We start from the raw sequence: 24,869 nt of genomic DNA, 5'->3' as shown, positions 1-24,869 counted from the left end.
ATAAACTAACTTTATCCTAAAACCCTGATATGGGTCATGAGCACTACCTCCATTAAGGGATGGCTTGTTTGTTTCTTTTTAATTACTACTATAATGACTTCATATTATTTCCCATACACTACAGGAATGTACAGACATATGGAAGCAACAATTTGGAGAGTGGCCACACAAAAACCAGTCGGAGAACACTTCAATCTCTCCGGTCACTCGATTACAGACCTAAAAGTGGCAATACTTCAACAAAAAAAACTTCAAAAGCAGACTCCAAGGAGAGACTGCTGAATTGGAATTAATTTGCAAACTGGATACAATTAACTTAGGCTTGAATAGAGACTGGGAGTGGATGGGTCACAAAGTAAAACCATTTCCCCATGTTTCTCCCCCCCCCCCCGCATCCCCCTCACTGTTCCTCAGACGTTCTTGTCAACTGCTGGAAATGGCCCACCTTGATGATCACCACAAAAGGTCCCCCTCCCCCCCACATCCCCGCTCTCCTGCTGGTAATAGCTCACTTTACCTGATCACTCTCATTACAGTGTGTATGGTAACACCCATTGTTTCAAGTTCTCTGTGTATATAAATCTCCCCACTGTATTTTCCACTGAATGCATCCGATGAAATGAGCTGTAGCTCACAAAAGCTTATGCTCAAATAAATGCGTTAAGTCTCTAAGGTGCCACAAGTCCTCCTTTTCTTTTTGCTAATACAGACTAACACGGCTGCTACTCTGAAACACACAAAAAGGCTTCTCTCCCTGGAGGCATACAAAGAAAGTCTGGAAACTAAGCTGAAAAGATTAAAAAAACATTGTTTGGATCAAAGTTTTGTCATCAAAATGGAAAAAAAAAGTAGTGGCGTCTTCCCATTGGAATATACTTTACCCTTCATCTGTACCCACAGAATGTGATTTGCATATGAACACAAAAGGGGAACAGATAAATATAAGGCAGAGTAGAAGCTAGAGTGGCACCAAGAGAAGACCCACTGGTTGCAGAGAAATGAACCTACAAAGGGATGAGCAGGTGCCAAAAAGAAAAGCTTCACTTTACCAGGACTTGCTGGTAAAGATCTCCAGATCTGGGAAAGCTCCTGCTGCTGCAAAGAGGCTGAGTTCCACAGTTTGCTGAAGACAGACAGAGGAAAAATATAATGTACAGTACTGCAGAGCGTATAGACATGGCTGTGATATAGCAGGGTTCCTAGTGCTAGGGAAGTTCATAAAGGATCAGGGCCCCAAATCAGCAAATACTATATGTTCTTAACCTAAAGCACATGATTAGTCCCACTGATGCACTAGCCTCTGTATCTTCAGGATTAGAGTTGGGCTACGGGTATGTCATAAATATAAAGGGAAGGGTAAACACCTTTAAATCCCTCCTGGCCAGAGGAAAAACCCTATCACCTGTAAAGGGTTAGGAAGCTAAGATAACCTCTCTGGCACCTGACCAAAATGACCAATGAGGAGACAAGATACTTTCAAAGCTGGAGTGGGGGGGAACAAAGGGTTCTCTCTGTCTGTGTGTTGCTTTTGCTGGGACCAGAGCAGGAATGCAGGACAGAACTCCTGTAAAGAGTTAGTAAGCAATCTAGTTGGATACGCATTAGATTCTGTTTTGTTTAAATGGCTGATAAAATAAGTTGTGCTGAATGGAATGTATATTCTTGTTTTTGTGTCTTTTTGTAACTTAAGGTTTTGCCTAGAGGGATTCTCTATGTTTTGAATCTGACAACTCTGTAAGGTATTTGCCTTCCTCATTTTACAGAGGTTTTTCTTTTACTTTTTCTTTAATTAAAATTCTCTTTTAAGAACCTGATTGCTTTTTCATTGTTCTTAAGATCCAAGGGTTTTGGTCTGTGGTCACCTATGCAAATTGGTGAGGATTTTTGTCAAGGCTTCCCCAGGAAAGGGGGTGTAGGGCTTGGGGGGATATTTTGGGGGGAAGACATCTCCAAGTGGGCTCTTTCCCTGTTCTTTGTTTAAAACGCTTGGTGGTGGCAGCATACTGTTCAAGGACAAGGCAAAGTTTGTACCTTGGGGAAGTTTTTAGCCTAAGCTGGTAAGAATAAGCTTAGGGGGTCTTTCATGCAGGTCCCCACATCTGTACCCTGGAGTTCAGAGTGGGGAAGGAACCTTGACAGGATACGAGGGGGGAAATGAGTAGAGGACTGTCTCTGTCTCAAGATTAATGGAAAGACACTTGATTCAGAGAATGGATTTTTGTGATATGGAAAATATCTTGGATTTCTCCCCCTCATGAGTGGACTTCAATACTGCTGTCCACTCTGGGAAAGAAGTATACCTTCCCAGTGTCTGACTAACACTCTTGCATTAAGGAAGAGCTATTAAAGATTTTTTTTTAAGGATTGCATGTGGTTGTCTTCATCAAGGAGACAGAGTTTCAATAGGAAATTGAATGATTGAGTGCATCTGTGATTTGGGTGCAAATGTTTTTCAAAATTGGGGATATCTTCTGGCAAGACCAAATTATATCTGATTGTGAGGCAAGTGAGTGGATCTCCAGCAGTTTGTAGTTGCTGCTTATAACTTGGGCTGTGTCCAGTACAATCCATGAGATGGACACTGGCTGAAGTTCATTTTACTTTGTGCTACATTTGTTCCTATTCTTCATCCTTTCGAACTTACAATTCTGAACAATTTGTTGTGCAATCCAATTAGAAATAAGTACTTTACATTAATATGACATGTTCCTAAAATACAAAGCAAACAAAAAAATGGGTATGCCTACACTGACAATGTTACTGCAGCTGTACCGCTGAAACGCTTCAGTGTAGCTATGAGAAGCTAACCTTCAGTGTAGACAGCACTATGTCAATGGAAGAAGACTTCCGTTGACTTAGCTACCATCTTTCAGGGAGGGGTCTACACTGAAGTGGTGCAGCTGCAGCATTTCAAGGGTAGACAAACCCTTCGAAGAGAGAGGAAGAAATAAAGAACTAATAAACAAAGCAGACAATAAATAGTTATATTAAATAATAAATGTTTTTCAGTTCTATAACTTCTTCCATGTCAGGATCACAAAATGTTTTACAAATACTAATGAATTATTTCTAAAACCACTTCCATGAGTCAGGTGTGCATACTGATTTAAGTGAGTGACAGATATTCAGTTTTAAACTAGAGTGAAGTTGAAGGAATGCTTTTATATCAGTGTTCCTGAAGTATAAATAATATAGAATTAACTCCATCAACTGGGAGGAAAGAGGCAGCTCCATTGACCATAATAAAATCTTGGCGTCGCTGTGTTACAACAGGACAAACAAGAAAAAATTAAAAATCATGTTCCCAAAAATAAATGTTTTGTTTTTAACCTCTCTTGTCACTGGAAATTACTCTACTGGAAGCAAACCATATATTATGAGTGAATGGTCCATTAAGAAGGCAAATGTGCCCTAGATAAATTCCCCTGTTTATGCCGATAGTAGGCCAAATTCAAATATATACAAAGAACTATCACTCAAGTCAAAGGGATATCTCACATAACCTGAAGGCAAAAATATTTTAAAGTTTTGAGTTACTATGATATAGTGAACATGGAGACAGTAAACAAACTTCTACAGAAAGTGCAGTATAATAAATGTAATACTAGAGTTGAACATTCAGACCAAAATAATCAAAGACGGAGATATATGCTATATTATACACTGCTAACATAATGAGAACAGCCAATATGGGGGGAGAAGAATGCATTTTTCCACAGATATAATCTCCAGTAACTGATTAGACAAATTATAACCATGATATTCATAGGGCTGTTGACAAGTTACGAGCTTTCTGTGGATACCTTACATTACTCTTTAGGAATAAATAGCCTGTAAGACATGTTTAGTGTAATGAGTTTGTCTGGTCTGAGGTGAGAGTTTGCCAAGGAACCTCTGCATTACACACAACCATAGGCAAAAGTTTCTAAATGATCTAACAATTTTAGGGAACCAAATTTGAGATGTCTTACAGTTCTCTAATTTTCAGAAAATGCAAAATACCTCTTAGAATCAGACTTTTTTAAGCTCTCTGAATTTAGGGTCCCAAAAGCACCGTGCTACATGCTCATGAGTTAGTTGTGTGATGCTAAGCATCACAATGCCTAACTTTTAGGCATCTGGAAAAAAATCACTGCAAGTCTCAAAGCCTGAGTTAAGCGCCTAAGCTCCTACACAACGAATGGGGAGAAAAGTCACACAAACCATCTAGATAGTCAGAGAAAGTTGGCAACCCTATCCAATAGCACAAAACCAAACACCCTGCCCTGCCCCATGCCTCACCCCTTCACCAAGGTCCCGTCCATGCCCTGCCCCTTCACCAAGGCCCCACCTACCGCTCACTACATCCCCCTTCCCTCTGCCCCCACCCTCAGACACTTTAACTGGGCTGTGGGTTGGGGGGGGATGAGGGCTCCAGCTGGAGGTGCGGGCTCTGGGGTGAGGCCGGGGATGAGGACTTTGAGATGCAGGAGGGGGTTCTGGGCTGCGGCAGGAGGTTGGGGTGGCAGGAAGGGGATCAGGGCTGGGGAAGAGGGGGTGGGGAGTGAGGACTCCATCTGGAGGTGTGGGCTCTGGGGTGAGGGCGAGGATGAGGGGTTTTGGGTGCAGGAGGGTGCTCCAGGCTGGGGCTGAGAGGTTCAGAGGGTTGGAGGAGGATCAGGGCTGGGGCAGGGGGTTGGGGTGCAGGGGGGAGTAAGTGCTCCAGCTGGGGGTGTGAGCTCTGGGGATCAGGGGTTTGGGGTGCAGGAGGGCGCTCTGGGCTTGGATTGAGGAGTTCAGAAGGAGGAAAGGGGATCAGGGCTAGGGCATGGGATTGGGGCCTGGGAGGGGGTCGGGGTGTAGGCTCTGGGCAGCTCCCAGAAGCAGCAGCATGTCCCCCACTCTGGCTCCAACATAGAGGCGTGGCCAGGTGGCTCTGCGTGCTGCCCCATCCATAGGCACCTCCCGCACAGCTACCATTGGCTGTGGTTCCTGGCCAATGGGAGCTGCGGGGGTGGCACTTGGGGCAGGAGCAGCATGCGGAGTCCCCTGGCTGCCCGTACACCTAGGAGCCAGAGGGGGTACATGCTGCTGTTTCCAGGAGCCACGCAGCACGGAGGCTAGCAGAGAGCCTGTCAGCCCTGCTGTGCAGTGCTGCCAACTGGACAGTCAACAGCCCAGTCAGCTGTGTTGACCAGAGCCACCAGGATCCCTTTTTGACTAAATGTTCCAGTTGAAAACCAGATACTTGGTTACCCTAGTCAGGGAGCAGCCTAAGTTGGTCAGTGGGAGATGCTGACCAGATGAGTGTGCGCTAAACCCCACCCCATGCACAGAGACAGCCATCTAACACAACATTTCTCAAATGTGGCCGCATGAGGCCACCAGGGGCTTTTCTTGTGGCCACACCCTCCTGGGCAGTGATTGGAATGGAGTGGGCAAAGCAGCAGCCCTTCCCTCTCCCTGTTGCTCCTGGATGCACCACCTTGGTATTGTTTGCTGGGGCCGCCAGCGCGGTTGGGTCCTGCCCCCCTGTGGAGACACCTGGGGCACAATGAGAGAGGACCAGGCAGCCGGTGAGTTGCCCAGCTTCCCAGGGACAGTGGGGATCAGTTTTGGGCTTCAGCCCCCAAGTGGCAGGGCAGCAGGCTCTGGCCAAGAGGCTTCAGGTTCCATCTCTGGGCTCCAGCTGCATGGTGGCAGGCCCCAGGCTCCAGACGCAGGGCTTCAGGATCCAGCCTCCTGCTGCCTCTCCAGGATCACCCATCCAGGGCTTAATTTGTCCCCAGGCTGGGCAGGGCTGAGTAAGTCTGCTGAGAAAAGTGATACTGGTATGTTTGTTAATATCACTTTTCACAGCCGACTTACTAGTTAGCAATAAATAAATTACAATGATTTGGACATGTATATGTGCATATTTATTTGTTTTTCCTAAAGCTAATTAAATATTTTAGGAAAAAGTGTGAGAGCGGCCACCAGCAAGAGTTGAGAGGTATCAAGACTTCCAAGAATTTTAAAATATGTAATAAACACTGTAAATAATGCACTTAATTCAAGTATGGGCAGGGAAAATCCTATTGGTTTTAAACTTAATCTTAAACTCTAAAGAGACTGAAAAATTAAACAAAGTCACATGATTTTACCAGAAACAAAATAGTAACATGTTACTGAGGAAGTAATTGGCAGCACCCAAAAACTTTCTCTAAAAGTTCCACCAAGGAATCTTAAGAGCACCAGACAGCTGGAAAACTCTGAACTAAATACTGTCATGTGTACTCGCTCAGAACTGAATGTGAGTAGCATGTTAATGTTGATGCAAGTACTTGTGTTTTGCTGTACTCCCTGCCAGTGTTGACTTGCCAAACTATTCTCTGGAACAGTAAGCAGTTAGATAATGCACTGCTCAGAAGAAGGAAAAAATGCACATTCCTTCCTCTCTCCCTCCCTTAACAAAATCCATCACTAAAAAGCTACATTAAGAAGCTAGAGCAAGGACCATTGTGCATGTAAAATAAATACAAAAAAATCACACTGTGTTTTAAGAATCTTCCTCTCCCTACCCCAATAAAACAAAGAACACAAAAACTTTAAAGGTTTTAATAATCTCCTTTTGCTATAATATTTCTAGTTTATCATCTGTTAGAAAAAAATCCAGTGTTCTATCATTTAACTTAACTGTGTTCTATCATTTCACTCTATGTAATGTAAGATGTTTTCAAAGTCCACTTCTACTGGGCAGGAAAAGGTTTTCAATTTAATTCTAATTGTTTGTCTTAGCTAATGCCGTTTCCTGACTCTTTAAAATCAAAAACTGGAAAAAACAAGTCCTCTTGCTGCCAATAAGTAAAACACACCAATTCAGTCAGAAAATCTGGTTGCAGTCCATTCATTGTCTATTTTTGTGTGTGTGGTATAAAGACTAGACAAAAAAAAGCACAGACATTTGTTTTACCTGTTAACCACTTCCACTCACTTTTCTTATTAACTACAGAGACTGCTTTGCTGCTGGAATTTTGGCAGCAAGAGTGCTCCAAACTCTCCAGGTGTGTGGCCCTTGGCAACATGTAAAAACACCTAACTAACCATAATAAATAATTCTACACCATTAACTGAGAATGGATTCTGCTGTCACCAAAGGTTACTGTTAGCTTCTTACAGGAATGCAATTTAAAAGACAAATTTCTCTTTCAGTTTCCCACACCTGGAACTCGTGGGTTCACATAGTAGCACTCTGACGCCCCAGGGCAGCCCTGTGGGGATTAGCTGGAATTATCTCATTTTGCCTGGGACCACAACATCCAGGACACGCCATCTGCAGGCAGCATCCAATGAAGTAGAGTGCTAAGGTGCTTATGAAAGCTGAGTACTGATTGGGAGGTGGAATTTAACACACATATTGCCTATAATTTCTGATCCTGGAACTGCAGACATTGCATGTGTAGTATTTGATAGTAATGAGGACATCTGTACATTTTTTAATAGATGGAGGTCTTTTTAATTCTCAATTTAACTGCTTAGTCCTCCCCTCTCCACTCCCTGAACACCTCAAGCAGAAATAAAACTTTTCAACTGCTTTGGGAATCAGAGGATTCTCACCAGGATCCCATGATACATCAATGATTTATCAAGATGAGGTTGTACTTAAAACCATTTATCCTTTTCATCCTTGGGATGAAAGAGCCTACTGGCTGGCTTCTTCCCAAGCTAGATTCACTAAGAGGTCTATGGTTCTGGACCCTTCTTCAGTTAAGAAACCCAAGGCCTTGGCTGGGAACTGGTAGACCTCACAATGATTTGGTTCTACAGGTCCCTTCAGCTCCTCAAAGAACTCTCCCTTGTCACAAATACAGAAGTAGGAATATGAATTCTTTCCCACTACTGCCACCTAAGGTCTTCTGCGTAAGCAAGGAGTAGGGCCTACTGACATCATGGTCCTAGACTGACCTGTTCTGATGAGAAATCTATACTGGGAGGAAGGTTTTCTGTGTCAACCCCTCAAGGTTCTGCATGGAGAGATGGTGAAGGGGTGGAGGAGACATTTCCCATGACCTACTGCTACAGTGGGAACCATAATCAGGGCAGATGATAAACTGGCATAAACAGGAATGCAGTATTCCTAAACAAGTATGAATGCAGCATTCATAAACAAGAAGAAATGTAGCTGAGAAGTGGCTATGCAAGGTATAACCCCCTTCAATGAAGATGCATAATAGAGGGAGCAGAGGCAGGATGATCTCCTAAGATCTGTCCTTTCTGTGCTTACTATGCACACATAATATAGCTTTGCTGTTCATGGGGCTCTGGCCACCTGGGAATGGCATCTATTCTGGTAGGCTGCACTGAAGGCTCTGGCAAGGGATACATTAAACTATCTCTGGACCCAGTCCCAGAGGAAGGCCTGCAGGAAATTATCGATTAATCCTTCACAGACTCAAGGGGCACTCCATGTTCTGGGGGAGAAAGATCTGCTGACTTCTAGCCACAGTATGTGGAGGAGGTAGCCATCAACAGTTGAAATAGAACAACCACTCCACAGCATGGGGAAGGCCAAAGCAGCATTTTCCTTTGCCTCCCTCTTCTGGCTAGAAACCATTGTTTCTACTGAGAAGTCTGTCATGCTAGATTGGAGGCAGAAGGAAAACATGAGTGTATGGGAATGGCTGCTCCTAAGATCGGGCACTTCCAGTGCCCAAGTCAAAGCAGGAGTATTTACCTGTTCAGAGACAAGAATGAGGATAAACCTATTCCTCTCAGATAGGAAAAGCTTGAGCAGAAAGAAAAGGTTCAATACATCCCATGATGATCTTCCCAACACCATGGCATGACAACCAACACCTGAAAGATAAATTCCACAATATAGGATGGGAATGGAAAGCACAGTAAAATGGGACGATTTACCCTTGATGCTTGGAAAGCCTCCATCCCTGCTCCTTCTTCACCTAAGCCTAAGAATTCCCCAAATGTCCATGAAACAATACAGCAGAGGCCTCCTCTAGAAGGAATCTGCTTGGTTCTTTATTCCCTTCCACTTACAGAAGCAAAACAGATGATCTGGCATAAAGAGGGTTTGTTTGATTTTAAGTTTTCAAATTTTAAAACAACTTAGAAAGATCTTCCACAGCAATAATGTCACAATAGCTGGGTGAGAAAGAATGGCCTTTCATAAAAGGTAAAGGACAAACCCTTCAATGAACTTTAAAGCCCAATCATCTTCAAGATACTTGTCCAAGCAAGTGTGCAGGTCATCAATTATTCAAAATAAGTTTGTCTCCCTAATGCAGTACCCTTATTTTAACATGCTGAGGATAAATGCTGTCAAACACATCCTCCCAAATCATGCTTTGCTTACTGTCAATTAATTGTCTTTATGTCTATTTCAGTTTGTATGTTCCTTCTGGATGGAACCTATCATTTTTATTTCTCTTAAGTGCCATTCACACTTGTGATTCATTATAAATAACATACTTAATGCACTAATATTATTTGGCATACCATGACCTATTTAAAAGATGTTACCTTCATTTCCATACTGTATCAATTAATGAATGAATAAACAAATTAGGATGCAGATGAAATAAGCCTGCAAAGGTTTGATTGTAAACTAGCTCATGTATAATTGTGATAACAAATGCATCTTGACTGAGATATTGTCTAGTCATGATCTGATTAGGGAATAGAATATCTCGAGTTTGATCCTCTACTTCATCTTTACTTTGGGAAGAAACAAAAAGCTCTCTCTATCCCATAGTTTTAGTGGTTTGTAACCCCTTAGACAATAAATTTACTAGGAAAGATAGACACTTCTAAGTATTAGCTGTGAACTGCTCTTTGGCAAGATATCTAAAACATCTTTGTCTTAATGTCATTTTCTATTAAGTGTTTACCTTTATTGAAATAGGGATAATTTTTTAGTCCTTGTTCTCTTAGAAATGTAAACTGCTCAAGAACTTTTGTAAATACTCTGGGACATACATGAGACTGAATGGTAGAATGACATGTTGAAAGTGATCCTCTCTAACAAAGGGCAAAAACATATTAAATATCTTATGAATGGGGGTATAGAGACATGAATCACACACATCCACTCAGTAGAAGCCATCTCCTCATTTGATTACCTCAACACTACAGAGTCTACAATAAAATAGAGTTCGTACATGTTTGTTCAGTTTCTTTATGCCTAGAACTAGGCTGGAAAATATAACTTTCCTAAACCCTTGGAGTGTATTATTGAATATTATTATTGAACAACATTCCCATTAGATTTATAGTCTATCCCTCTTTAAACAACAAACTACAGTTATGCTTGTTCAGGTTATAAATATATGCATCCCTTATGAGCCATAAAGGTGTTTTTACCCCCCCCCCCACCACAAATATTCACAGTAACCTATAGATATTTGGCAATGTGACAAATTATTTTTTAAAGACTTTCTGCAACTTGGAAGTCATTTGTGGTAAAGAGATTTTTTGGCTGAGCCAATTCTTCATACACTATTTTTTGAATGACAGGATAGATGACAAAGGATTTGTCTGGTTTAACACAGTTGGCAAATAACAGACAACCTGGAAAATGCTCATCTTGGGGCAAATTTAAAGTCAAGTAATTTGTACACCTGGAGTGTTGAGGACCAAAAGAGCAATCTTGGAGAACACAGGACCTTGTCCCTCATCCATATCTGAAGTGTTTTCAACATGACTGGAATCAAAGGCCACTAGGAATTTAACAATATTGTTCAAAGATTCTGAGATCCAGCAGCCCTGATCTATATTTCAAAGGCCACTAGGAATTTAACAATATTGTTCAAAGTCCCAGATTCTATCTAGCTCAGAGTCAGAGAACAAGGGAATGCCATGCCTTTTAAATGAGGATTTATTTCTCAGTTGACTTGGGGGAGACACAGTAAATGCAGAGAACTAGATCCTGACCGGAAGTAAATCAACATAGCTGCCATGAAGACAAGGAACAGATTTACCACAGTTGAAGATAAGGCCAGAGAGAGAAAAACTAAAATGATGTTTTAACAGAAAAGTTTCCCAAGATTCTGAGATCCAGCAGCCCTGATCTATATTCTCACTGAAGATTTACACAGGTGGCACATAGCTCTGTTCATGTTATTTAGTCTTCACAGTGGAAGAGAGAATTACATCTTAATGTCAACCACTTTAATAATAATAAATACTCTCCCTATTTAGCACTGAGACTTCAAAAAGATCATACTGTTTGGAAAGCCTGTGTGACTAGTATTACCTATACTTCAAATGGGGAATACCACTAGAACCAAAAATGTTTCTAAAAAATGGAATGAACACTTTATGCATGACCATTGTGCACAATTATGGTAGAATGAGTCCTGAAATTTTTGGAGGGAACTGTCTTTTGGGTTTATTTGTAAGGAAACATGTGTAAGCTTTTAACAATAATACATTTAATCTAAACGACGATGAAACTCACAATTGACCAAACTCCCAATACTTCATTCCTTTCTGTTAAAGATCATAACATGCTTTCCTATACTGATATGTGCATGCACACATGTAAAACATATATAAGATCTTGAGAGATTTTACTTCCGTCTAAGATATGGTAAAATATAAAACCATAGCTATGGTAGTTGCAAATGACCATCAATTCCTAACTCCTGGATCTCTTGGTATTGTATTCCAGTTTTTAACAATTTCCTTTCTTTAAAAAACAAACAAAAAAAACTTACTCCTTTTGAAAAACAAACTCTTTGTTTAGCTGGAAACTAAAAATCAGTAATGCCTGTCTCTGGTTAGAAACTATCATACATTTTATCAGTACTAACAAATGTCATTTAATGTCATGTACTCAATGCTTTTTTTTTTTTTTTTTTTTTGCCTCTGTCTTCACTATCAAGGACAGCTCCCAGACTGCTAGGCTGGGCATCACAACATGGGGAGTAGATGGCCAGCCCTCTGTGGAGAAAGAGGTGGTTAGGGACTCTTTAGAAAAGCTGGACGTGCACAAGTCCATGGGGCCGGACGAGTTGCATCCAAGAGTGCTAAAGGAATTGGCGGCTGTGATTGCAGAGCCATTGGCCATTATCTTTGAAAACTCGTGGCGAACGGGGGAAGTCCCAGATGACTAGAAAAAGGCTAATGTAGTGCCAATCTTTACAAAAGGGAAGGAGGATGATCCTGGGAACTACAGGCCAGTCAGCCTCACCTCAGTCCCCGGAAAAATCATGGACCAGGTCCTCAAAGAATCAATCCTGAAGCACTTACATGAGAGGAAAGTGATCAGGAACAGTCAGCATGGATTCACCAAGGGAAGGTCATGCCTGACTAATCTAATCGCCTTCTATGATGAGATTACTAGTTCTGTGGATGAAGGGAAAGCAGTGGATGTATTGTTTCTTGATTTTAGCAAAGCTTTTGACACGGTCTCCCACAGTATTCTTGTCAGCAAGTTAAAGAAGTATGGGCTGGATGAATGCACTATAAGGTGGGTAGAAAGTTGGCTAGATTGTCGGGCTCAACGGGTAGTGATCAATGGCTCCATGTCTAGTTGGCAGCCGGTGTCAAGTGGAGTGCCCCAGGGGTCGGTCTTGGGCCGGTTTTGTTCAATATCTTCATAAATGATCTGGAGGATGGTGTGGATTGCACTCTCAGCAAATTTGCGGATGATACTAAACTGGGAGGAGTGGTAGATACGCTGGAGGGCAGGGATAGGATACAGAGGGACCTAGACAAATTGGAGGATTGGGCCAAAAGAAATCTGATGAGGTTCAATAAGGATAAGTCCTGCACTTAGGACGGAAGAACCCAATGCACAGCTACAGACTAGGGACTGAATGGCTAAGCAGCAGTTCTGCGGAAAAGGACCTAGGGGTGACAGTGGACGAGAAGCTGGATATGAGTCAGCAGTGTGCCCTTGTTGCCAAGAAGGCCAGTGGCATTTTGGGATGTATAAGTAGGGGCATAGCGAGCAGATCAAGGGACGTGATCGTCCCCCTCTATTCGACATTGGTGAGGCCTCATCTGGAGTACTGTGTCCTGGGCCCCACACTACAAGAAGGATGTGGATAAATTGGAGAGAGTCCAGCGAAGGGCAACAAAAATGATTAGGGGTCTGGAACACATGACTTATGAGGAGAGGCTGAGGGAACTGGGATTGTTTAGTCTGCAGAAGAGAAGAATGAGGGGGGATTTGATAGCTGCTTTCAACTACCTGAGAGGTGGTTCCAGAGAGGATGGTTCTAGACTATTCTCAGTGGTAGAAGAGGACAGGACAAGGAGTAATGGTCTCCAGTTGCAGTGGGGGAGGTTTAGGTTGGATATTAGGAAAACTTTTTTCACTAGGAGGGTGGTGAAACACTGGAATGCGTTACCGAGGGAGGTGGTAGAATCTCCTTCCTTAGATGTTTTTAAGGTCAGGCTTGACAAAGCCCTGGCTGGGATGATTTAATTGGGGATTGGTCCTGCTTTGAGCAGGGGGTTGGACTAGATGACCTCCTGAGGTCCCTTCCAACCCTGATATTCTATGAAATTAAAATTACTAAATTATATAAGTGCTTTGGCCCAGGCTGGGGCTGTTCCATCTTTGCTGTCCCAAAAATATATATATTTCTGCTCCCTTCCCCTTCACACAAAATCATTCCTGACCTCCCAAATAAAATCAACCATCTAAAGAACATGGGGCTTCTCCCCATCTGTCAATAAATAAATTCTGCTCCTACAGTAGCAACTTTACTGTAATTCCCATCTCTGTTCCTAAAAAAAGAGGAGGTATGGAACAGTCTGGAAGCCCTGCCCTTCCATTGCCAGGGCACAGGGTCCCCAACTCCCACTTGCATATCCTCATCACAGGATTATAGGCTCCCCTTCTCCCCTTCCACCCTCTGACCCCCCTCACCAGGTCACAGATCCTTGTCCTCCCCCTTCACTCCCCTCATTAAGTCACAGGTAGAGCTGGTCAGGAAATTTTTGACAAAACAGGGGGTTTTTGGTCAGTAAATGCTGATTCATCAACACTGAAACTTTTCATGGGAATGCATCAGGTTTGATCAAAATTTTAGTTCGGAGTGATTTCTCAGATCCAGGATGGAATTTCTGGACATAGAGAGAGCCTACTCCCAGTCCATAATGAGAAAATATACACCTGGGATGTGGGAGAACCAGATATAAGTCCCTAGTCTGAATCAGGCAGCTCAGGGTCTCCCACATCATAGGTGAGTGCCCTAACCCCCAGGATATTTGCTATTGGGGGGTGGGTTCTTTCTTATTTTTGACAAAATAAAACAAAAAACACCCTCAGTTTTGTCTCAGTGAAAAACAGGAAAATTTTAGAAATCTCAAACATTTTCATGAGATCAGAAAACCATTTCCTGCCCAGCTCTAGTCACAGGCCCCTATACTCCTCCTTGCCCAAAACCCCCTATTTGCTGCTACCTTCTAATCACAGGTTGGTCAGATCCTCAATCACTCTGCCTCAGATTTCCCACACTTGGGTTCCAGGGGCTGCTTCTGTACTGGGGCTTTAATGCATTTAGATTCTTTGGGGTTAAAGTTCTGTAGCCTCAAAGAGGATTGAATCAAACCTCTAGAGTTCAATGGCGTGAGAAATAGTCGAGGAGCCTAACCTTCATCAGCCCCAATTCCCCCTGCCTCCCTGCACTATGCTGTATGGTGTGGTGATGCTGTTCTGGAAGTGCCAGAGTAGCCCCTACGTGGAGTGGCACTGAAGGGACTAGAATCTGACAGGCCCTCCTCTGCTACTCGCTCTCTCCATTTTGTTTCAGGACAAAAGGAGAAAAGAAAAGGTGTCCATGACAAAGATTTTGTTTGTGTAAAAGGGGGAGGAGAGAAGGAGAGAAATTAATAGGTGGAGACCTATCAGCTCCCCGTTACCAGCCAATGCTGTATCAGAGTTTGCCAGTGCTGCTCCTCGATAAGCAGGTTGCTGAAGAGCAATATACACAACTATTCTTCTGTTGTTGTCTGAGCATCCAGATTTCACAACTGTCCTGGAGATGGGAATGAATGACACAGCAGAAATGAAACATGAGTTTTCAGGCCGGTAGTTCAGAACATAAGCTCCATATTTGATATTTAATGACTTCCTCTTAAGAATTTCATTCACCGATATTATCCAAATATATAGAATGGAAGAAAAAAATCAAAAATATAACTGATGCCTCCTTTTGCTTCAAGTTATCTGGTCATTACTACACAGTGTAAGACCGTTATTAGTTTGCAATAAAGGAAATTATGGCAATTACTGGTTAATAGAAAAAGATTAAAATAAAATATAAAACCATCCACATTAATCTCTCTTTTTCTCCTCCACCGAAACACTAAATTCCTGGAGAGATCAGGGAAGCAGGCTAGTAGAATGGCCTTTCCATTTATGTAAAATTACTTAAACTGAAGTAGATATTTGTCTTAAAGAAATCTTCCTCTCCAAAGTAAAAGCATTACTTGCTCTTATTGCTACATTCATAACAGAAGTACATTATATATTTATGTGTAATACTCACAACACAAATGTCTTTTACATTCTCTTTGATTCTATTGTCCAGCTATAGTGAAAGGACAGGACAGAGATATTTGATATGGTTTTAATCAGGCTGCAACTTTATTATTAGATGCCTGGAACTTCCCGACACATAAAAGTGTACAATGCAGGTAACTCCATGTTCATTCAATAATTACCTGGGGGCTTCCGCCAGCTCCCCCTTCTTTTTCCATCCAGGTCCCCCAGCCAATCCATTGCTGGGACTTTACCATCCGTCCCCACCCCCCGTAGGAGGGTTAAGGTAGGCTACAAGAAAGGGGCTTGGTTCCCTGCCGTACCAATCATAGGAGCCCTAGCCCACACCTCATTCCATTCCTTTTACGAACACCTCCCTTTTAAAATCCTTTTCCAAGACATTTATCTGGTCACTATATACCTTTCCTACTGAGTACTTGCACTGGACATCCGCCCCACACTTATATAATGAATTTTGACATGTGGCCTACCGTCCTTCATTTCACACATCAACAAAGTCCTCCCCGGACCCACTGTGGGGAAGGCAAGAAAACCCCAACTCCACCTAGGCCAATCTGGTGGTAAGGGAAAAATTCCTTCCCAGCCCCCCTAAATCGGGGCAGTTAGCGCAATGCCCACAGCACCTGGTATTTCACCACCTAAAGGGGAGGAAAGGTGGGTGCTGCCTCAGCCTGCTCCATGTAAAAGGGAGCTTCACACACAGGGCTGTCCCCTTTTAAAGCCTTCTACCCATCCGGTTCCAATAGGATGTGTCAGTGTTGCCATGCTGGCCCCTTCTCCCACTGAAGCATGTACTATTCATGCTACAGAAACATAACATCAGCCCTTGTTAGTTTTGTGACCTCTATCAAAGCAGAGTGCAAGCACAAGAAATAGATTGTGAAAAACTATCAAAGAAAAACTCAACTAATTTAAGATGAGTATTAAGAAACATACATTTCATCAACACCAAATTATGTGATGAAGAACTATGTAAAATATTCTTTTCCATTTATATTATCTATATAATTCCATGTAGGCAGGAAAGGCTGAAAAATGTGGTGAAGAACCAAATGATGCTGATTATTTGTTTAACCATTTCTTACACTGAAGCTGTGTCTACATTACACATCACTTTCATCAGCGTGTTGGGTATGTGTAACTACAAGTTGTAGTGAAAAGTTGTGATGTGTAGGTACACGTCAGTAAAAGGATCTGGCGGGGAGAGGCAGCTGGAAAAGGCTTCAAGCAGCTCTCCACTGCTGAAGTCTTTCATTGCAGCAAGGACAGGCTCTGACAGGGGGGAGCTCCAGCAACTGGAACGCAGCAGCAACTGGAAGGCAGCAGGTCTACATGGCTAAAAAAAGGAATTTCAGAGTGGCAGCCGTGTTAGTCTGTATTAGCAAAAACAACGAGGAGTCCTTGTGGCACCTTAGAGACTAACAAATTTACCTGGGCATAAGCTTTTGTGGGCTAGAACCCATCTGATGAAGTGAGCTGTAGCTCATAAAAGCTTATGCCCAAATAAATTTGTTAGTCTGTAAGGTGCCACAAGGACTCCTCGTTGTTTTTGCTAAAAAAAAAAAAAAAAAAAAAGAGTGTAGACGTGAAAGCACAGCTTGGGTCAGTAGAGAGCTGTATAGAGTATGTACTTGGGGAGATACACACAACATTCAGTGTTAGGATATAGATATTCAGGCCTGTCTGTAAAGGCCTATACTCTAAGAATTTAGGTGTATTCTTATCACTTGGCTAATTATAGAGGTATAAAAGAAAGAATCAAAATCACTGTCTGCTGGTGTAAGGGCCTTCTCTTACTGTGACAGTCTGAGGCCCTGTTCTTAGGCTAAGGCCTTTGGCTAAGCAGCACAGGCAGCCAAAAGCTGGGAAGCGAACGGTCACATCCTCACATTCCAAACTAGTCACATTGAAATAAGGTGCTATTGGGCTGTTAGGCACTATCAGGACAGGATTGTACTCCTATCACCTCCAGAGAAAGGGAAGTGCCTAGAAAATGTAAAAGAAAACTTAGTTTGATAGCATCCTGTCTGGCAAGAACTCACTTATCAATAGCTGGGATGTGAAATCCTCACTTCTGTATTGTTTTGTCATTATCGTTCCCACTGTTTGTCTGTATAATCTCTGTCTGGTTCTGTGATTGTTCCTGTCTGCTGTATAATTAATTTTGCTGGGTGTAAACTAATTAAGGTGGTGGGATATAATTGGTTACATAATCATGTTACAATATGTTAGGATTGGTTAGTTAAATTTCAGGAAAATGATTGGTTAAGGTATAGCTAAGCAGAACTCAAGTTTTACTATATAATCTGTAGTCAATGAGGAAGTGGGTGTGGGTGGGAGGGGGTGGGTGTGGGGGGGAGATGGGAACAGGGAATGGGGTAAGAAAATTAGAATCATGTTTTGCTAAAGGGGGAAATGGGAACAGGGAATGGGAGTAAGGAAGTTGGAATCATGTTTGGCTAAGGGTAGGAATGGGAACAGGGACACAGGTGTAAGGCTCTGTGGTGTCAGAGCTGGGAAGGAAGGAAACTGGAATCATGCTTGCTGGAAGTTCACCCCAATAAACATCGAATTGTTTGCACCTTTGGACATCGGGTATTGTTGCTCTCTGTTCATGCGAGAAGGACCAGGGAAGTAAGTGGGTGAAGGAATAAGCCCCCTAACATTCAGGTGTGTCTGTATTTTACTCACCTAAGTCAGGCCTCACTGTCTACCCTTGTACTACCCTTGTACCCACATGATGAGGGCTACCTAAGTAAATACTCTACATGCCCCTGAAAGAAACATGCAGTGTATACACAGCCTTAGCGATTTTCTGTCTTTTGTTGGCACTGATAGTTTTTGGTCTAAGGAAATAACTGTGATAACATACACATTAACCTAAACAGGGTGAATCAGAAACTTGGGATTACTGTTTAGTTGATGCTACGGTGCTGCCAGACCATAGTCAGGCTCACAGTTTATATGCAATTTGCATGAAATTACATATACTCCTTTTTTGGACGTTTCCAAGAACAAGTTAGGCAGCTGTCAGGGATAGTCTAGGTGTACTTGGTCCTGCCTCAGTATGAAGGAAATGGACTAGATGACCTCTCTAAGTCCCTTCTAGCCGCACATTTCTATGATTCCGTAAATGTTTTGGAATGTGAATTTGCTAACTACCTATGTTTACAATATTAACACACTGTAAACAATAATTTTAGTCAAATACTAACTAAATTTTCTCAACTCTCGTAACTATGCTGATCGTCTACAGTATTCTTAATGCTGTAAAATTAAGAGTCTTAGAGCTTGTCTAGATGTTATAGCGATACACACTACTGGAGTATGATTTCTATAGCAAACTACTGTGCTGCACACTAATTGGTCCATGTGGACCATGCTGGTACTCACTAAAAGTTCCCTAGTGCAGTGCTTTTCAAGCTATCGGATGTGGGGGACTGACGATATTTTTTTCCAATGTGCGCGCAGACCGGCAGGCGTGCTGATCCGCGGACCACCACTTTGAGTAGCACTGCCCTAGTGTACTTCAACATAGTACTGTTTCAGCACTATGTTAAAGTGTGCTAGGGAAATTTTAGTGCATACCAGCATGGTCCAAAAAACCAATTAGTGTGCAACATGTTAGAGTGCTTTAGAAATCACACCCCCAAAGTACACTGCGTAAGCATGCCTTTAGTATATATAAATACATACACATACCACTTTAAAAATGAAAAAGCAAGTTTTCTTACATTTACACATTAGTATTCTTTCTTTCTGGAATTCTTTCACAGAAAGAGTCACACAATAGTAAAAACAATGATAAATTCATTTTCATATTCTTACTAAATTTACACATTTGTATAATGCTGCCCACTGTTCCCTCTAAGCTGTGCGCGTGTGCACGCACACACAGATCCTAAACCCTGTGCACATTGCGAAACACCGCACACACAAAAATTCACACAGAAGCACAACAATTTGCACAGAAGAAATTTTTTGCGCACACAGCCTGTCAAAAATTAGAGGGAACATTGATGCTGCCTGTCCTTGCTGTATTCTAATTTGATATCTAGCAATTTTATGGTTAAAAGGACATGTACATTTATTAGGTGTAATCTTGATATAGAAAAAAAATCAAATTGGGCTGGAAGGAAATGTCTTTTCTTAGCTATAAATGTTCACTTTAAAAAAAAGTAGCAATCTGGATATATGATGCTTTTTGTTTTTCCTCTAATTTCCAGCACATTCAAGATTCTCCCTCCATCCTGCATCCAAACTGAAACGTTAAAGGTAAATCTTATCCAAAAGCGATGTAATACACAGTCTTCACCACAAGCCAGATTCCGATACCCCTTCCTCAGAGTGAATAGTACTTCCCAAGAAGTCTTAGTGAAATGAATGGGACTACTTGTTGATTAAGGCACTACTCAGTGAGAGTCTAGCCCAAAGCTATTTCTGTGAACTACAGACAAATAAAATGATTTGTCCACATTGCTTTGGGATTTCACAGTTTTCTTTTTTTAAATGGTACCCTTAAATTTTAGATCTATTCTTTTTGTCTGACATGTCTTAAACAATATGGAAAATTGATGCAATTCCCTATTTAACTATATATAGTTCAAAGGCAGCACCTCAAAACTATCAAATATATTGGGTGATTGATAAAAATTTCTTCTGAATGCTAACACCAACACTTTTAAAGATTTTAAGGGACATGACAAATCACTAATATTTGTGTAACCATGTTACACTAAAAGATCAAAATGTAGTTATAATGGAAATACATTTGAGCGGGGGTAAAGAAAGGTTTTATTAATGTAGCAAAATTCTAATTTAAGCCTAAAATTAACTAAAACCTGTATGTGTTCCTTCCCTTCCCTGCTTCTGTTCTCCATGAAAGGTCACAAATGTGCTGACAAGAAAAGTCATGGGATTCATTATAGCTTAAACATTCAAATATAGAAAAGAGGGAAACAAAAGATTAGATGAAGAGGAGCATCAATGCAAATCCACAGTCTAAGCAACAACAGATATTTGAACAGAATTAGTGTATTTCTATTGGTGGCATACGAGTGATTGTTGTGTATTAGTTTTCAGCTCAGATTTTCTCAGTGTACAAGTAAAACATTTTTTCTCTAATTTTCAATTGTGCAAATTCAACCTGGGATTTGAAAGTCAAGTTATGATCTTCTAGTTTGTGCATCATCTGCAGCAATAAAGATTTTGAACTGGACTATAGCTAAGATTGTTGATGCATAAATGAGAAAATAATACAATTCACTCTCATTTACAGTATCTGCAGTCAATCTACAGAGCTGCAAAAGTAAAAAGGAGGAAAACTGTACCTTACAGTTATGGCAAATCTCACTTTCTAAAAAACAAAATATAAAGAAACATTGCAGTTAATCTGCCCCTTCTAAACCCTGTTCCAAGAATCCTATAATCCAAAAATAAAATATTTTCTTACTTCAGAAAAATGCCCTTTCTAATCCTCCAGCCGTTATAATTTGAGACCACAATGGTATATACTTCCCCGACTGTGATGTCTGAGAATTAATCACCTCTCAGAACTTACAAGGTAACAGTGCTTTGCCCTTAGATTTACTGATACTGATAAGACAATGAGTTTTATCTGATTGTAGGAAGAACTGGAGTGATTTCCCTCTCTTTGATATAGTTCATCTCCTCTGTGGGTTCTGCTAAATAATTCTTACCATAGAAATCCCTAGAATTGAAAAACAAGCAAATTCTCCAAAGAGCATATATTTACAAAATCAGACAATTTATCACACCAGTTTACAAGTAATTGCTCCCTGCCACTGCAACAGTAGTGAACACTATCAGAGCCTCCCTTTAAGGTCTTTTCCTCACCCCAAGAAGTCAGTACGGGTAGTATATTTTGTTTTAGGAACTATATATAAACATCTGAAGCCTGTTGCACTCATTGTGCCATTTTTATTTGCAAGTGCTTGAGTTATAAGAAATTGTTTGTTTAAGTTAACTGATATAACACAATCACCCACCTCACATAAGCACACATACCCCTTGTAGAGGAGAGAGGCAAGGGGCTTATTACAGGCCATGGGGCAAATTTCCATGTCTCCCCTTTAACTTTAATCATTTTAAATTTAATTTAATTACTATTCATGACACACCACTGCAGCCTGAACACAGGGCTATTAGAACCACTAATTGCATGAGAATCTGTCCATAAGGGGACTTGAACTGAGAACCATTGAATCCCAGAGCAGCTGCAGCACTTACTCTGTACTGGGGGGCAGGGGGCGCTGAGGGAGATCATGGTGTGTCCTGTTCTATCCGCTTTCCAGATCTCCAGCCACTAGACTGCAAAAAGATTGATAGAATATCCATTATCGCTCCCCAAAGTCAGATTCATCAGTTATTCATTTAAGTGTAGTAAAGGCTGATGACAAAAATTACATCTAAAACTGCTGGAGATAAATTAATATGGGTTTCTATCTGATAATATTCACCATTTTCTGTCAGATTAGGAGAAAATGTCTGCCTTCAGCTGGCTGTAGATAGAATGGAAAAAATGTTAAATATGTGCAGTGCTAAGAATATAATTTATATAGATGCAAAGATGTGCATGGTGATTTAACATAGGATTCACAGGACAAAATTATGTGTGTGGCACAGGAGGTCAGATTATAATGGTCCCTTCTGGTTTGAGAATCTATGGAAGACATGGAATTTACAAACATAAGAACAACACCTCACAAACAACAGAGTGATTGAGTGTTAATGATTTTGAATTAAATTACATGGATATTTAATTTTAGAATGTGTTTTTGTTGATAAATGGTCAGGTTTATATCATAATGAGAACTAACTCACAGGATTATGACATGGGGTATGAGGACAGAGGTGGACAATTGGTGGTGGAAGGTTTAAAAAAAAGTTCGTCAAAAGCTTTTAGGAAGTCTTAATAAACTATATCCAATCTCTCCCTCCACTGAAACAACCTCATCCAGCCACCCAAATACAAACAAAGCGTAAAAATCCCACACTCCTTTCACAGGATTTTAACAATTGCATTAGCAGATCTTTACTGCCGGTGTATTAACCCGAATTTAGACACTGCTCTCTAGAATTCTTACAAGTGAAAAATGGGCAAAAATGGCCATAAACAAATATTAAAAATTGATAAACAGCATGTCTATTTTGGAAACTCAAGTCTGGTAGAAAGCTCTCTTTTGGCAGCTGCTGGATTTCCACTTTTGAAAATGCTGTTCTTAGTTAACAGATTAAACAGTGAAGATCTACTTGCCAAAATATTATTGCTCTATGTAGATAGTAACAAAACTAGCATCAAATTATAGCAGTTTACTTCATTTATTTAGCACCTTACATTCTAAAGCAGTGGCTCTCAACCTTTCCAGACTACTGTAACCCCTTTCAGGAATCTGATTTGTCTTGAGTACCCCAAGTTTCACCTTACTTAAAATCTACAGAATCACACATAAAAATACAAAAGTGTCACAGCACACTATTACTGAAAAAATGCTTTCTTTCTCATTTATACCATATAATTATCAAATAAATCAACTGGAATATAAATATTGTATATAAATATAAACTTCAGCATATAGTATAAGAGCAGTATAAACAAGTCATTGTATGAAATTTTTGTTTGTGCTGACTTCGCTAGTGTTTTTTTATGGAGCCTGTTGTAAAACTAGGCAAATATCTAGATGAGTCAATGTACCCTCTGGAAGACCTCGGCGTACTGCCAGCAGTACACATACTCTGGGTTGAGAACCACTGTTCTCAAGGATCTCAAGGTCGTTTACAAACCTTGCCCTCTGTCCATCAAAGTGATCTACCTTCATGGAATCCCTGCAGTGTTGTAGTCACATGTTTCAGTTTTAGCCTGTATGGCCAAACTATTGGTGTTGCAGAGAGAAGCTGTTTAGTTTAATTACCATTTCAATATTTAGACAACGTACAAAAACAAAACAAAAAAAAGAGTGCCAACTAGGGTAAGGTATTAAACAGAAAATATGTGCATTGCTTGGATGTGAAACTGCATTCTCATACCTATTGTTAATTACTTGAAACCAAGATTAGGATGTAACAGTGGGGCAGTTTTGGGAAGTCAGTACTGCAGTCGCCCATGGCATAGATATTTTATGCATAGAGAATTTCTCTCTCCACTCCTGCCACTGAGAACTGTCATGAGCTGTAAATGTACTTTAAATAAAATAAAGGACCTAGGCACATTTTAAACCGAGAAAGGACAATATGTCCACTTTAAAAAAAAAAATGAAAACAGGTGTTATGTTTCATAAATGTTGGGAAAGATAAAGAAAAATCTGATTATTTAAAAAAAAATATGTTGAAAAGTGTAATAGTTTGAAAAAATATAATTTCTAGAGTTCCTAAGCAACAAATATGATTAATTTAATCATACATATTTTAACCAATGTGTCTTGTTCCTTTGAATGTCCATTGTCTGATTATTTAGTGTAAAACTGTTGATGTATTTTATTTTAATAAGATATTAAAAATCAGAAATGGTTATTATTTTAGAAATTTTTCATTTTTCCACACTAGCATGAACATATGATAATTAATTTTGATGAGCATGTTATCATAGATGCAATGGCAACAATCATTTGTCAGTGTCAACTGGAATTAATACAAACAAATGTACACATAGAGGGAGTGAGACGAGACAAATGGAAAGAAGCAGAGTTAGACATTTAGGCAATCCTAAATTCTCTAACATTGTTAGCATTAAATATTTTATTTTATAACTTATGTTCATTAGATTTATCTAAAACACCAGAGTAAGAACAACAATATAAGATAAAAGTTTGTGGTTGAGATATAGGGCACAGCATACCTTAATAAAGGAATACAGAACACATTTGTTTACTTATTGTTTACAGTGACTGTATAATCAAAGCTGAAAGTTGTATCTAGTCATCCCAAAATTCTATTCATCTCCAGACTTAGTAGACAAAACTTCACTGCAGTCCTAAGGTTTAGGAAGATGGTATTATATACCATATAGCTGACCCATAATTCTGCACTAATTCTCCTTGAAGTTACCTCTGACATTATTGGCTTTGATTTTGCAGTCGTGGTGGTGGTTTTAATCTGATATGCCCTGTTGATTGGTGTTTACCTTTAGGACCCTTGGTAGGAAGAGGCCCATATGCAGAGCAGAAAAGAATGTGTTGAAGTATGTGTTGCCTTTGAAAAGGGGGTTTCATTCTTATTCCAAGAATCTTATTTGCAAATAAAACATTAATAGCAAATATTTTAAAAAGAAAACAGGCATCATGTACACAACAAGATAGGAAAGACAAAGAAATCTTAATACTACAGCAGGAAAAAGAGCAATGAATAAGTCAGATGTAAG

General features: G+C 40.6%; 1 protein-coding gene across 3 annotated transcripts in view; it reads right to left on the bottom strand.

The window, feature by feature from the left end:
* Positions 1-24,869, bottom strand: part of CADM2 (cell adhesion molecule 2) — a 1,057,057-nt gene that overhangs the window by 606,557 nt on the left and 425,631 nt on the right. Inside the window, exon 1 of one of the 3 annotated variants that reach the window (XM_048868936.2) lies at positions 21,743-21,794. The exons of the other annotated variants lie outside the window; for them this stretch is intronic. Within the exon in view, the coding sequence (XP_048724893.1) occupies positions 21,743-21,779 (37 nt within the window). The 5' untranslated portion in view covers positions 21,780-21,794. Of the gene's footprint in view, positions 1-21,742; positions 21,795-24,869 lie in introns of those variants that run through there. 3 annotated transcript variants of the gene reach the window in all.

The sequence above is a fragment of the Caretta caretta genome, chromosome 1, assembly GCF_965140235.1.
Source record: "Caretta caretta isolate rCarCar2 chromosome 1, rCarCar1.hap1, whole genome shotgun sequence".
In the NCBI taxonomy this organism is placed as follows: domain Eukaryota; kingdom Metazoa; phylum Chordata; order Testudines; family Cheloniidae; genus Caretta; species Caretta caretta.
The sequence above is the reverse complement of the archived record's forward strand: the minus strand, read 5'-3'. Positions and strand labels throughout refer to the sequence as shown.